General features: G+C 39.1%; 1 protein-coding gene across 10 annotated transcripts in view; it reads left to right on the forward strand.

Annotated features, from left to right (window-relative positions):
• TUT4 (terminal uridylyl transferase 4) overlaps window positions 1-15,396 on the forward strand; it is a 130,313-nt gene extending 114,917 nt beyond the window's left edge. For 6 of the 10 annotated variants that reach the window (XM_071092954.1, XM_071092955.1, XM_071092953.1 and 3 more), the window contains 6 exons: window positions 1,113-1,228; window positions 2,460-2,683; window positions 3,384-3,484; window positions 7,368-7,815; window positions 13,330-13,488; window positions 14,763-15,396. In XM_071092954.1, the coding sequence (XP_070949055.1) occupies window positions 1,113-1,228; window positions 2,460-2,683; window positions 3,384-3,484; window positions 7,368-7,815; window positions 13,330-13,488; window positions 14,763-14,851 (1,137 nt within the window). In that variant the 3' untranslated portion in view covers window positions 14,852-15,396. Of the gene's footprint in view, window positions 1-1,112; window positions 1,229-2,459; window positions 2,684-3,383; window positions 3,485-7,367; window positions 7,816-13,329; window positions 13,489-14,673 lie in introns of all 10 variants that reach the window. The other 4 variants (XM_071092930.1, XM_071092936.1, XM_071092938.1 and 1 more) reach the window with 4 other exon arrangements.
• Window positions 15,397-15,959: the final 563 nt, after the last annotated feature.

Below are 15,959 nucleotides of genomic sequence, written 5' to 3' on the forward strand. Positions count from 1 at the left end.
AAAACTAAGCTAAAGTTTAGAAGGATAAGCATGGTGCAGAGATAAAGCAGAAATAAGTCTGGTTCTAAGACTTGGGAAAATTATTTACTTCTTTTTAGTTCCCTACCTTTTTTTTAGGTTTGTTCCTCTTTACATAATACATGTTACATGTTCTTAAAAAGCTGTATTAAATCCAATCATATTTCACATAAACCAGATAATTGCTTTTTTTGTTGTTGTTATTTACTTATTTATTTTTAGTTTTTGGAGACAGAGTCTCGCTACTTCATCCAGGCTGGAGTGCAGTGGCTGTTCATAGGCACAGTCATTATGTACTACAGCCTCAAACTCCTGGCCTTGAGTGGTCCTCCCATCTTAGCCTCCTGAGTAGCTGGGACTACAGACTTTTTTTGTCTCGCTGTGTCACCCAGACTGGAGTGCAGTGGCACGATCTTGGCTCACTGCAACCTCCACTTCCTGGATTCAAGCAGCTCTCCTGTCTCTTCCTCCTGAATAGCTGGGACTACAGGCACACACCACCATGCTCAGCTAATTTTTGTGTTTTTAGTAGAGAACGGGGTTTCACCATGTTGGCCAGGCTGGTCTCGAACTCTTGACCTCAGGTGATCCCTCCACCTCGGCCTCCCTAAGTGTTGGGATTACAGGCATGAGTCACTGCACCCAGCCTACAGGCAATTTTGTACAGAGAATAATTCCTTTCCAAAAGTAGCCCAATATAGCAGAAAGCATGAGTTTTGTTGTGAGATGGACTTAGCTCTACATCTTTTATCTGAGACTTAACCTATTTTTTTCTATGGGCAAATGACTTGAACTCCTGAATCAGTTTTCCCATCTGTAAAACAAGGATGAAAGTAATATCTACTTTATTGAGATTTTTCTTATTCATCTGTAGCATCTTTGTGTAAGGATGTAACTTGGTTAGTACTATTAGCAACTGTGGTGGTGATGATTGTGAATCTTATTTTCATATCATGGGTTTTACTTACAGTGAAACATTTGTTGCTGTTATTTTCTTTGTAAAAATAAACCATGTTTGCATCTTGGTCTTCTTTCCATTTGGATTCAAAAGTTTTATAGTGATTCCTCCTAGTAAAATTGCATTTTCTCCCTAGGAGTACTTCTTTGATTCCAGAGTATTAACAGATGGAGAACTGGCTCCCAATGATAGATGTTGCCGTGTGTGTGGAAAAATAGGCCACTACATGAAAGACTGCCCTAAAAGGAAAAGGTTGGCAAATGAATATATATCAACATTTTGAGGAAAATAAATGAGAGGCCAATTTGTAGCTATAATTATGTTCAGAAATGTTTAAGTGAGAAAGTTTAGGGTATTTAATTATACCTAAGGTAAATGTTCATTTTTGTAGTAGGGTAAGATTTGTATGTGGTATAATAGTATCTTCTAACATTCATTTGTTCATTTATTCATTAATTCACTCAGTTTTTTTTTGTTGTTGTTTTTGTTTTTGTTTTTGTTTGTTTTTTGAGATGGCGTCAAGCCCTGTTGCCCAGGCTGGAGTGCAATGGCGTGATCTCGGCTCACTGCAACCTCCGCCTCCTGGGTTCAAGTGATTCTTCTGCCTCAGCCTCCCAAGTAGCTGAGATTACAGGCGCGCACCATGAAGCCTGGCTAATTTTTAGTATCTTTAGTAGAGACGGGGTTTCACCAATGTTGGCCAGGCTGGTCTCAAACTCCTGACCTGGTGATCCACCGCCTTGGCCTCCCAAATTGCTGGGATTACAGGCGTGAGTCACCGTGCCAGCCAGTTTTGTCTTTTTTTTTAATGAAGAAGCATTTATTGATACCAACTATGCGTTGGGAACTGTTCTAGGAGAAATAAAAGTGACCAAGACATTGGGTTCTTGCTGAGGATCTCACAGTCATGCAAACTGATAATTAAAATACAATTAATGGAATTCTTGAGATATATACTGTGAGCTATACTTACAGATCTTGGGGAATGTACATCTTCTATACTCCCTCAAAATACATCTACGAATTATAGTCTCCCAGGTTCTATATACTGTAGTAGGTCAGGAAGATCTCTTTCTTTTGTAAAACTAATATAAAAACTTGGAACTTTTGAGACAGAACAAACTTCCAGTTTCCATCACTGCTGTTTACTGACTATTAAATTTAGTCAAGACACTTACCTTCTCTAAGTCTCAATTTCTTTTTGAAACCAGAGATGATAAATATCAACCTCTAAGGATTGTTAAAGGTTTAAAAATTTGGTATTTTAAGAAATTTAATATAACGTTGTTTTACAAAACTACTAGAAAACCCAGTTCCTGCCAAAGGAGCAGGTATGCCATAATGTTTGTTCCCTTGCCTTCAAAAAGACGCATGAAATGGTGGGCATGCTAGTCCTTTTATTATCGTGAGAGTCCTGCATAGTTTAGTTTGTTCTGTGACTCACTTAATTTACAAGTCCCTAGCCCCACATTATTGGTATCAGCAGTTTACTGTTTAGACTAAAGAAGAAAGACAGTGAAGAAGAGAAGGAAGGGAATGAAGAAGAGAAGGATTCTCGAGACATTCTTGACCCCCGAGACCTCCACGACACTCGAGACTTTAGAGACCCCAGAGACCTCAGATGTTTTATATGTGGAGATGCTGGACATGTACGAAGGGAGTGCCCAGAGGTCAAGCTGGCCCGTCAGAGGAATAGCAGTGTGGCAGGTAAATAGAAAAGACCAAACATAGTTTCTGGTAGAAATGAAGTCATTTATGTTGCTTGCATGCTGAAGGACCCTAATTCCTCTCTATTGCAAACCTAATTGTATGATTTTGGACCTTACAATTTCTTAAAGAGATAAAATTTAGACAATGAGGCGTTTACTTTGAATAGTACTTGGGTAAGTTCATTATCAAGGTCTCCACAGTCTGTTATATTCAGTTATCTCCCTTTAAGTATTCTTTGGAGGGTTTTTTTTTTTTTTTTGAGACAGAGTCTTGCTCTTGTTACCCAGGCTGCAGTGCAGTGGTATGATCACAGCTCACTGCAGCTTTGACCTCCTGGACTCAAGTGATCCTCCCACCTCAGCCTCCCAAGTACTAGGATTACAGATATGAGCCACTGCACCCAGTCATAAAGTATTTCTGAAATAAATCTGTTGTCTCCTTTAGAAAAGCAGATGACATTTGTTCTTGTTTCTAGGATCAGCGTATTTTTTTTCTTGATCTGCTAGATTGAAAAATGGCTTTTGAAAGTAGCTCAGTTGCTACAAGTCCTTCACTAATATACTCAAGGTTTAAAAGTCTAAGTTTATAGAATTGCAGAGATATTTGAGATTCTTTTACATAAGAAGGGAGTTTATTTATTGTCATTTCTCTGCTACTTTCCTTATCTGTTGATTTTCTTTGTGATGCCTTCTCTTAGCAGCCCAGCTGGTCCGCAACCTTGTAAATGCTCAACAGGTGGCTGGTTCAGCTCAGCAACAGGGTGATCAGTCCATAAGGACTAGACAGTCCTCAGAATGTGTAAGTACTCTGCCTGTGAATGTGCTAGTCTTGACTGATGATAGCAGTATCTTTAATGTGTTTTCTCTCAGACTGGCAAATACAATCTTCCAGATTACATAGTGCTTTGTATATATGTCCTTGCTAGGCACATAAGGTGGAGTGAGCATTCCTTTTGGAATAATGTAGATTTAGGTTTCTGTCTAAAGAGAAGCTACTTAATTTACATGAGCCTACTCTTCAGTTGTACGATAACTACCTAATAAGATGGATTAAAAATAAGGTAATGACTTTGAGGTTTCAGACTTTGCTTAGTGGAAAAATATCAGTACCATTAATAAAAATAGACATAAAAATTGAGATGTTTTAGGCATTTAGTGTTGTTAGGTCAATATGTACATGGCATTTTGCTTGCATGAAACTTCTGTCTTCTCATAGCTTGACCTGTGGATACCTAGTGAAATACACCCTGTAAAAAAACAGTATTGAATGAGAATTTAGACTCATAAGTTTATGTTACTATTTTTTTTTTAAGAGGGAGTCTCGCTCTGTTGCCTATGCTGGAGTGCAGTGGCACATTCTTGGCTCACTGCAACCTCCTCACCCCTGGGATCACGTAATTCTGTCTCCATCTCCTGAGTAGCTGGACTGCAGGCAACGCTACCACGCCCGGCTAATTTTTGTATTTTTAGCAGGGGTGGGATTTCACCATATTGGTCAGGCTGGTCTTGAACTCCTGACCTCAGGTGATCCACCTGCCTCGGCTCCCCACAGTGCTGGGATTACAGGTGTGAGCCGTTGTGCCCAGCCCAGACTCATAAGTTTAATATTAAGTTTGCTGAGTTGCTCTTAACCTTTGTATAAATCTATATTCACCTTGTACTTCTTAATAATTACTCTAAATAACACTCTAAATCTGACATAATGTTCAGTGCTTTACACTTAGCAAATTTAATCCTGCAAGTGGCCAAGTGAAGTGGTAGGTATTAGTATCATCAAATTTTACAAACTGGGAAACTGAGAATAAGAGAGTATAAAAATCAAACCGAGGTCTTTCTAGCGTCAAATCTGTTAACTGTTTAACATGCTAAATCTAATGTGATTTGTGTTTTAGAAAAAACTTTCAAGTATTCGAAGAGTATTAGGGAGAATCTTTGGAAAACATTTAGGAAATTTTCCACCCTCATCTCAAACACTTGAATACCTATTATGTGCCTGATACTTTCATAAACAACAATAATCACATTTAATGTAGTTAACATTTGTTGAGTGTAAACTATGTGCTTATACATGCATTCATTCTTTATGATTATAAAATATTTCAAAAGTACAGAAAAGTATAGAAAGTAAATCTCTATCATTACCAAGCTTTAACAGTTTTTAACATTGTTATTTTAGCTTTATTAAAAAATTACCCTCAGTTGAAACCCCTGTACATTCTTCTTCTATCCCATTCCTATCTTAAAAGCTTCTTTATCATCCTTCCGTTGTTACAGAAATGTGTCTGCTATCTTGAACTTGGTGGTTATATGTTCCACATGCATTGTTCAGTTAATCTTCTCAAAAACCTAAGGCAAATTCTGATTATACTTTACAGGTAAAGAAACCGAGGTTCAAGTTCCTTGCCTGACTTCAATAGACACTTGGAATCGGAACGTGAACCCTCAGGCTCTCTGTCAGCAAAACTTATGCTCTAACCACTTTTCTGTGCTGTCCTAATTTTCGTTTTATGCCGCTAGTCCTCACTTTTCTCTCACCTGTGCTTTCGGAAAGAGTCTGTCTAATGGACACTACTACTCTTATGTCTAACAAAGCACTGCAACATGTCTAAAATATAGTTAATCTTTCCTTCCAACCCCCAGGACTTGCTTCTTCCTCCTGTGTTTTATATCTCGTTGAATGATCCCATTTTCTGTCTAATTTCCAAAACTCTTCCCTTTCCTTCAACCTTTGTATTCAGTCACTAAGTCCTGTTGTTTCTGCCTTTGAAAAAGCTAGGTGTGGTGGCTCACTCCTGTAATCCCAGGACTTTGGGAGACTGAGGTGGGCGGATCACTTGAGGTCAGGAATTTGAGACCAGCCTGACCAACATGGTAAAACCCCATCTCTGCTAAAAATACAAAAAATTAGCTGGGTGTGGTGGCAGGCAACTTGTCATCCCAGGTAGTTGGGAGACAGGCAGGAGAATCGCTTGAACCCAGGAGGTGGAGATTGCAGTGAGCGGAGATTACACCACTGCACTCCAGCCTGGGCAACACAGTGAGACTATCTCAAAAAAAAAAAAAAAAAAAAATCTCACAGCCATTTGCTTCCCTCTATCCCTGTTTATATTTCCTTAGCCTAGGCTACTATCATCTCAGGACTGCTTTATTATAGCAGCCTCCTAATCGGTTTCAACAACCTTTTAATTTTTACCTATTTATTCATTCATGCAATTGTGAGACAGGGTCTTGCTCTGTTGCCCAGACTGGAGTGCAGTGGCACAATCACAGCTCACTGCAGTCTCGACCTCCCAGGCTCAGGTGATTCTCCCATGTCAAACTCCAGAGTAGCTGGGACTAAAGGCACGCACCACCACACTTGGCTAATTTTTGTATTTCTTGTAAAGATGGGATTTCGACATGTTGCCCAGGCAGGTCTCAAACTGTTGAGCTCAAGTGATCTGCCTGCCTCAGCCTCTGAAAGTGCTAGGATTACAGTCTTGAGCCACTGTTCCTGTTCTCTCATCAGCCTTTAAAAAAAAAAAATTCTCTATTTTATTCTTATTAAACCAGAATAATCTTTCTAAAGTTCAGATTGATCATGTTCCTTACCTGTTTAGAACCCTTCAGTGGTTTACCACTGCACGTAGGATATAGTCTAAATTACAAGGCTTGTAAGACACTTCATTGTGTTGCCCCTGTTTAGCTCTTCAGCCTCAGCCATTCCCCTGCATTATACTCCAGTAATATTAAACTTCTTTCGGATTCCAGTTACTTTAAAAAGCCACGTATTTTCATACCTCTAGACTTTCAATCATATTGAACACTCTTCCTCTCCCCTTATCTCTCCCTTCTTGTATCAGACTGATTTCTGTTTACCCTGAGTCTCAGTTAAAAGGTTACTTTTTCTGGGAAGCTTTCTTTGATTTCTCTTCTCCCCTTCTCCCAAAGTGGCTTTAGGTGTTCTGCTCTGGGATTTCATTATATAGTTGACCCTTGAACAAAACAGGTTTGAACTGCGTGGGTCTACTTATACATGAATTTTTCACAACAGATTGTGGTTGGAAAATACAGTATTCCCAGGATGCAAAATCCAAGTATTCAGAGATCCAACTTTTTGTATATATGGGTTCTGTAGGGCTGACTGTGGGACTTGAGTACAGGAGGATTGTGGGGGTCCTGGAACAAATCCCCTGCATATCCTGAGGGACAGCTGTACACTATACATTCTTTATCATAATACTCGTTATACTTACTGTGATTGCTTATGTAATCTTTATCTGCTGCCCTCCTTACTCCCTTAAACATTGAGCTCCATCAGGGCATACTTGTTGGTATTACATTTTTATTACCTAGAACAATACTCAGTACATAATTGATACAGGAAATACTTGTTGAGGGACTGAATGAAAGTGACTATGAGATATTTAGATGGAAGACTTGAGTTTGCAGTGGGAAGTATGTGTTCTGCATGATGGGAACTGTGTCTGGGCTCTCTTTTCTTTGGACAATAAAAAGATTTGTGAGGCAATACCTACTTGAGAAGGGGGTTTGAGTACCTTGGGAAAAACTCATTATTTGTTATGATATACATCATAAAGTTCTGTTTTATAAAGTTTTTAATTTTGTATTTTATCTCTACTTTTATAAAACTAAGATGTTTATAACTTAATTTTAAAATGTGTTTGTGGTTTTTTCTGCAGTCTGAATCACCATCTTATTCTCCTCAGCCTCAGCCATTTCCACAGAACTCTTCCCAGTCAGCTGCTATTACCCAGCCTTCATCTCAGCCAGGATCCCAGCCTAAGCTTGGCCCACCTCAGCAGGGAGCCCAACCTCCCCATCAGGTCCAGATGCCACTGTATAACTTTCCCCAGTCACCACCAGCTCAGTATTCTCCCATGCACAATATGGGATTGTTGCCAATGCACCCTCTCCAGATCCCTGCCCCATCCTGGCCCATCCATGGCCCAGTGATCCACTCTGCACCAGGCAGTGCCCCCAGCAATATTGGCCTGAATGATCCCAGCATCATCTTTGCACAGCCTGCTGCCAGACCTGTGGCAATCCCTAACACGTCTCACGATGGACACTGGCCCCGTACTGTGGCTCCGAATTCCCTGGTGAACAATGGTGCCGTGGGGAATTCAGGTAATCCTTCCTTTTCTTTTGTATCTGTCTGTAGAAACAATGTGAGGAAAAAGAAGGAAAGCAGTATTTGTGGAGGGACAGTACAGGATTAGATAAAGATTAAGAATATGAACTCTGGATTCAGACTGCCTGGATTTGAATCCTGGCCCTGCCATTTATTATGTAGTGTGGGCAATTACTTAATCTCTTTGTGCATTGGTTTCATCTGTAAAATAGGCCATCTAACTCACAGGGATGTTGTAAATGTTAAATGATGTGTAACACACGTAAATGTTAGCTATTATTTTAGTATTTAAAAAAATTTTCACTGCCACCCTGTTTGGTGTATTATTTATTATACAGTTGATAAAATTGGAGAGTTAAGTAACTTAACTGTCTTACTGTCACGGTTAATAATGGTAGGTTGGCCTGGCATGGTGGCTCATGCCTGTAATCCCGGCACTTTGGGAGGCTGAGGCAGGTGGATTACCTGAAGTCAGGAGTTTGAGACGAGCCTGGCCAGCATGGTGAAACCCCATCTCTAGTAAAAATACAAAAATTAGCTGGGCGTGGTGGTGGGCGCCTATAATCCCAACTATGTGGGAGGCTGAGGCAGGAGAATCACTTGATCCCAGGAGGCGGAGGTTGCAGTGAGCCGAGATTGCGCCATTGCACTCCAGCCTGGGCAACAGAGCAGAAGTGTCTCAAAAAAAAAGACCAAGGAAACCAAAAAAATTTATAGTAATGGTAGGTCCAAGACTTAAACTAATTTCTTTGTTCAAAACTGTGCTGCCGCGCACCCTAGACACTATTACTTCTCAGTAAGGAACAATTCTTTAAAAAAGAAAAAAGCATTAAAAAATATTTTTTTTCTGATATCTAAGTAATACATGTTCATTATAGAGTATTTGAGAAATAAATCATCTGTCTCAATTCCTAGACATAAATACTAAGGAATATTTTGGTGTATTACCATTCAGTCATTTTTTTTTAATTGCCTATTTAAGAAAATAGTTGATACGTGCTGTAAATCTAGTTTTATATCCAGCTTTAAGATATACGTACACACACACACACACATATGCATATGCATATAAATACTTACACACTTACACATATACACACAGGCTGGCATGGTGGCTTACGCCTGTAATCCCAGAACTTTGGGAGGCTGAGGTGGGCAGATCAACATGGCAAAACTCTTGTCTCTATTAAAAATACAAAAACTAGCCAGGTGTGGTGATACACGCCTGTAATTCCAGCTACTCAGGAGGCTGAGGCGGGAGAATCACTTGAACCCAGGGAGACAGAGGTTGCAGTGAGTTGAGATCATGCCATTGCATTCCAGCCTGGGCGACAGAGTGAGACTCCAAAAAAAAAAAAAAAAATATATATATATATATAAAATATATATATATTCATATGTGTCTAAATATATATATAATACATACATATTTATATATATATATATATATATATTTAGAGACAAAGTCTCAAAGTGTTGTCCAGGTTGGAGTGCAGTGGCTATTCACAGACCAATCTAGCACACTACAACCTCGAACTCCTGGGCTCAAGTGTTTCTCCTGCCTCAGCCTCCTGAGTAGCTGTGGGACTACAGGCACACACCACTGCGCCTGACTTATGCCTAACTTTTTAGTGATAATTATTTTTATCTTAAGAACTATTATGGAAATTTTGAAACATACACAGAAGAGAGTAAAGTATATAATGAACCCCCCTCCCCATTAACCAACTTTAACAGTTACCAGTAATTTGCTATTTTTTTTATCTGACTCCTCCTAACCATTACAAATTTTTTTGACTTGACTGATAAAATCTCAGACATTGGATCAAATTTACTTTTTAACTTCAGTTGTATCACTTAAAAGAAATCAGGCCGGGCACGGTGGCTCAAGCCTGTAATCCCAGCACTTTGGGAGGCCAAGACGGGGGGATCACGAGGTCAGGAGATTGAGAACATCCTGGCTAACACGATGAAACCCCGTCTCTAATGATAAATACAAAAAACTAGCCGGGCGAGGTGGCGGGTGCCTGTAGTCCCAGCTACTCGGGAGGCTGAGGCAGGAGAATGGCGTAAACCCAGGAGGCGGAGCTTGCAGTGAGCTGAGATCCGGCCACTGCACCGCAGCCTGGGTGACAGAGCGAGACTCCGTCTCAAAAAAAAAAAAAAAGAATCATGAGATCATTACTATAGCGAGTATCATCTAATACCCAGTCCTTGTTCATTTTTTCCTGTTTCTCTAAAAAGGTATATAGTTTATTGAGACAGTCTCGCTCTGTCACCAGGCTGGAGTGCAGTGGCACAATCTCGGCTCACTGCAACCTCCACCTTCTGGGTTCAAGTGATTCTCCTGCCTCAGCCTCCCGAATAGCTGAGACTACAGGTGCATGCCACTGTGCCTGGCTCTTTTTTTTTTTTTTTTGAGAGGGAGTCTTGCTCTGTCGCCCAGGCTGGAATGCAGTGGCACGATGTCAGCTCACTGCAACCTCTGCCTCCTGGGTTCAAGTGATTCTCCTGCCTCAGCCTCCCAAGTAGCTGGGACTACAGGTGCCTGCCACCATGCATGGCTAATTTTTGTATTTTAGTAGAGACGGGTTTCACTACGTAGGTTAAGCTGGTCTCGAACTCCTGACCTCAAATGATCCGCCTGCCTCGCCGCACCGGGCCCTAATTTTTGTATTTTTAGTAGAGATGGGGTTTCATTCACCACGTTGGCCAGGCTGGTCTTGATCTCTTGACCTCATGATCCGCCTGCCTCGGCCTCCCAAAGTGCTGGGTTTATAGGCGTGAGCCACTGTGCCCAGCCTAAAAAAGTATTCCTGTTATTGATTTATTTGAATCAAAATTCAAACTGTGTATTTTATTTTTATATCTCTTAACTGTCCTTTATAACAGTTGCTGCTTCTATTTTTTTCCCCCCAATATTAACTATTTTTTGAAGGCACTGTAGAATTTCCCATATTCTGGAGTTGGCTGATTATGTCTTTGTGGCATCGTTTAATGTGTACCTCTGTCCCTGTATTTCCTGTAAACTGGGATTTAGATTCAGAGACTGGATTAGAGTCAGGCTCTTTCTCTTGGTAAGAATGCTGCTTGGTGGGTCCCATATATTTCCAGTTTCCTCACTTCAGAAGGAACTTACTGTCTGGTTGTTACTATTTTAGTGACTTAAGATTGATCTGTGAGTTAGGTTTTATCAGCCATTATCCATTATGAAGTTCATCAATTTTTACTTAATAGTCTTAGCTGCCATTGATAATTGTTGCCAGTGTCCATTATTTTGCTATCTCCAGCTTCTTTTGGAACAAAGCAAGTAAGGTGTTTTGTTGAGCAGAAGTGCCAGAATATGGTAACTTAATTAGATTTCTAAGATCAAAGGATATATGGCATACATGGTCCTTCTCATATATCATTCAACATATTTATTGTGTATATGCCATGATATGCATTGTGATAGTCACTGAGTTATAGAACCATGAAGACAGACCCAGTGTTTTGCCCTTTGATGTATCTGCTCCATTTTTTAAATTTCAAGTCTTCCATCCCCCTGCCACTTGTTGTTCTCAATGTTTTAGTCACAATGAACTAATTAATGTCCCACAAACATACTGTACTGTCTCTTACTCCTGGTTGCTTATCTTAAGTTGTTCCTTCTGCTTGGAATGTCCTCTCTGTTACCTCTGCTGCTCACTCTCACCTCCTTCTGTGCTACCTCAAAGCTTGGCTAACTCACTCATCTTCCATTTTTAAATTTAGATCACTTTCTTCAGGAAGTCCTCCTTATTTTCTTAATATCCATATCATAACATTTGTCTTACTCTGCTGAAATTGCCTGCTTACTCATCTGCATAACCCATTAGACTGAACTTCTAGAAGCAAAAATTGTTTGTCTGTCATTTTCTATTAGTAGTTTAGTTTTCTCTTTAGAAACCTGCCATGTTAGATACATTATTCCTGTTATATAGTATTATTATCTAATAAACTTTACTTACTATTATTCATTGTATAGATACCCAATTCATAATTGATATTACAGCTACAGTTACACTGTGTTAAAAGTGGAAGGACTGAATGGAAATATATTAAAATAATAATCATAGTTGTATCAGAGAAGGAGATTATTATATGTTTTTCCCCCTTTTTTGAAATTATCTTTAATGAGATCGTATTACTCATTTTATGGAAATTTTGGATTATGAAAAACAGGCAAAGGGAATTGGAATATATCTTTTAAAAATACCCTTTTATGTTAAAACATCATTTCTCATTTGGTTATGACCTAATTCTGAACATACTGGTTTCATTTATTTTTGTACACCCTGAGCCCTTCAGCTTCAGCCCTTAGTTGTAGCTTGGCTTTATGAATTCACAGTCAGCTAGCTCACCTCCTGAGAAGATTCAGCTTACAAGAATGCGGTTCACAAGGGCTTTAGGTTTTTTGCTGCCTACTCTTTCCTATCCTGTACTTCCTCATTTGAGTTCCTGCTAGGAAAGTTTAGTGAATAGGAGCAGTTATTCCCTTTTATTCCCTAGCATATAGTGACTCTGAATGAGAAAAGCCACCAGAAACGATCCAGAATATAAACTGGGTACTGCACTTCAAAAAATGTACTTAAAGATACATTTTAAAGGGAAATAGAAAGATTTGGGGGATAGTTAGCCATAAAAAGAATAGGACTTACATTTTTTGAGTACCTGCCTATATGCTAGCTCTTGTGCAAGCTACTTTCTTTTGGTTATCCAGTGTAAACCTCCTAACAATCTGAGGTTCAAAATGGAACCTTAGTAGTTTTAGGAAATGAGATTTGAGCTTAGACCTGTTTGGCCTCAGAGCCCAAGTTCTCAACCATTATGCCACAATGCCTCAAGCTTCTAATAGGATCTCCTTCCAGGCCAAGATAGTTGATTCTGGGATAGTTTGCATTGTCTTTAGGATAAAATCTTAAGTTCCTTTGCATGATGTACTCAGGTTTTTTGAAATGTATATCCCCACCTACCTGTCCCGCCTTTTCTCTTACCACTTCCTCCATCACTCCTATCTCTATATTGCAGATTGTTCTGCAGTTCCCCAAACTTGATGTGCATTCCTGCTTTCATGCTTTTGTACATGATACTCCATTTCTCTAAAATGCGCCCCACCCCCTCCCTATTTTGCCTAAATTTTTCCTTGTTTTTTAAAACTCAAATTAGTCATTCATCTTAGGAAGATTGTCTTTAACCTTCAAAGACTGGGTTAGCCCTCTCTTCAGAACATTTTGCCTGTTCTACTAGCAATTATTACATGTGGTTTGTGTGTGTGTGTGTGTGTGTGTGTGTGTATCGTATGTCTCTCATGACTAATTTGAGCAAATACCAATGCTCTATTCTTTAAAAAAATTTGTTCGGTATTCTCTGCATTTAGCATAGTTCTTAGCCAATGGTAGGTACTGAATATATCTTTGTGGAATGAAGGGATATTTCAGTGAGTGAACTAATGTTTTTAAATGTCTTTTTCCCTTGTTGTTGAAATGCAGAGCCAGGCTTTCGAGGACTGACTCCTCCAATTCCTTGGGAACATGCACCGCGTCCCCATTTCCCCCTTGTCCCAGCTTCGTGGCCTTATGGTTTGCATCAGAACTTCATGCATCAGGGAAATGCCCGATTTCAGCCCAACAAACCTTTCTATACTCAAGGTACCATGGCATACAAATTAGTTAACAGGCTTGGGTGGGTTTCTGGGATAGAGAGCCTTAGTGAAGGCCAGGATCTGGGAGTGAAAATTCATGAATTCAGTAAACATTTACTGAGAGATCATACTGTGTGTTAGATAGTGCTAGGTGCTTGTTGCTCAAGCAAGAGTAAAACAAAATCTCCATTACTTGATGCACATTTTATTAGGAAAGCCAGACATGTTAAATAGAAAAGGAGTTTAGATGAATCAGTTAGGGGCCTAGCAAATCCAAACAGGATGTGGATTTAAGAGATTATTACATCACAAGATTTTGACAGTTGAGCTAGATCTTGAAAGAGATGCAGGAATATTTTTTGCCTAGAGATGAGAGAGGAGGAGGAGTATGCTTAGCTGAAGGATTAATATATGCAGTCACTGAGTTTTGCCTGGCATGATGAAAAAGAAGAGAAAATATTACGGCTAGAGGACAGAGGTATATGGGAAAGATGGTGATAAAATAAGGCTAGAGAGGGTAGGCTTAGACCACATTATGGAGTTTGGACTTGGTTTACTGAGCAATGGGGATCTAATGAAAGGTTTTTAGTGGAACGAAGACATAATCAGATTTGTTTAGTAAACGTAGGACTTGAATGACATTAAAATTTATTATGTTCTGCTGGTGCTATTATAGTACTAATAGTGGCTTTCACTGGGTAATGAATATTGTAAACTAAGAATTCCTAGAAACTTGGAGTATTTTATCTAACCTACTTGCCTCAGAGGTATTTGTTCTTATAGGCATTGTCTGCGTCTAGCCATATACTACTGGGGCATCCCTGTATTATAGAGTGGCAGAGCCTTGACTGTGGTTGAGCTCTTCTCTTGAGCAAAGAACTGGGACTGAAGGAAGTTATTATTAGTCATAAGCCGTTTTAGGAGGGGAGAGGTCTGCAACTCTTCTCTAGTGGGTTTTTTCCCTTTGATTCCTCCTCTCTGTCTTCCGTGTCCTTTGCTTTTTTCACATACAGATATTTCCTTCCCTCCTTCCTTTTTCTCCCCACTCTCTCAAATGTTTTGCAGCATGCTTTATCTCCTCCTATTATATAAATAGAAAAAAAAAAGAAAGTTAACTATAAGTTAATTCTAAGGTGTTGTCAGATAAACAGGCACAAGCCTTTCAGTTTCCTGTCTGTGTTGTATCCAACAGACAGATGTGCCACCCGTCGGTGTAGAGAGCGTTGTCCCCACCCACCAAGAGGAAACGTGTCGGAGTAATGCGAGTCCATTTTCTTTCAGCTGGTCTACCGATGCACAGCAACCAGCCAATCCTGCTGTCTCAAGGGTATCCGTACCTCAATGTCAGTTACATTCAGCAGAAAAAGTGACATTTAATGGAAAGCAAAACAAATCAGGTCCTGATTTAAAATTTTAACACGTTTAGATAGCTTATTTAAATTCTAAGACTGTTTTTACAGACTGTATTATTTGTATATAAATATGAACTATAGTTTTTACTAGTATCACCAAATTGAGTGATACAAATTTCATCTATTTTATTACCCTATTTTTAAGGGAATTTTATGTTTTGTTTAACCTTGATGAATTGTATAAAGAGAGAATTTAAAAAATTACATTCTTTATTTTCTATTAGCTGTATTCATACTTTGGTTGCTTCAGACTTTATATATTGTTCTTAAGAGTTAGGAAAGAATTTCATGTGTTTTAAATTTGTCACTTCTATTCTTTACAGAACCTTGTAGTGCCAAAAACTTTTTAAAAGGTCAAAAAATAAAATAAAATTACAACATGAAGATTCAGATTTTTTTTCTTTTCCATACTTGTATATTGAACATTCAAACTTGAACGGAAAGTTGATTTTGTCTGTATTTGAAGTACTTCTATTTTAAGTTAATAAATCTTTTTGACAAGAGTTAAATTTGGTTAATTCATCTGTTGTATAGATGATGGAAATATTATGTAACGAGATTTCTTTTAATTTCAGTGAATAGAGCATTCTAACTCTCAGGTTTTAGTTTTAGAGAGTCAAGTATCATTTCATATCCTTTATTTGGTTGAATGTTCACAACACCCATTATGAGGTTGATAGAAGCAGAAGCCATTTCCATTTGTCTTTGAAAATAAAAACTGAAATGCAAAGCAGTAAATTCCAAAAAGGAAATTTACATGCTGGAGTCTGAATTGAAGAGTATTTGGAAAGAGTGTTTTAAAACACTGAGACTAATATTGGCAATTAGAGTGGAGGGAAGATAACTTTTTTTCCTTTTTTTTTTTTTGAGACAGAGGCTGTCTCTGTCGCCCAGGCTGCAGTGCAGTAGTGGGATCTCGGCTCACAGCAACATCTGCCTTCTGGGTTCGAGCGATTCTCCTGCCTCAGCCTCCTGAGTAGCTGAGATTACAGGCATGCGCCACCACACTTGGCTAATTTTTGTATTTTTGGGAGAGATGAGGTTTTACCACGTTGGTCCAGCTGGT

The sequence above is a fragment of the Macaca nemestrina genome, chromosome 1 (genome assembly GCF_043159975.1).
Source record: "Macaca nemestrina isolate mMacNem1 chromosome 1, mMacNem.hap1, whole genome shotgun sequence".
Taxonomy (NCBI): domain Eukaryota; kingdom Metazoa; phylum Chordata; class Mammalia; order Primates; family Cercopithecidae; genus Macaca; species Macaca nemestrina.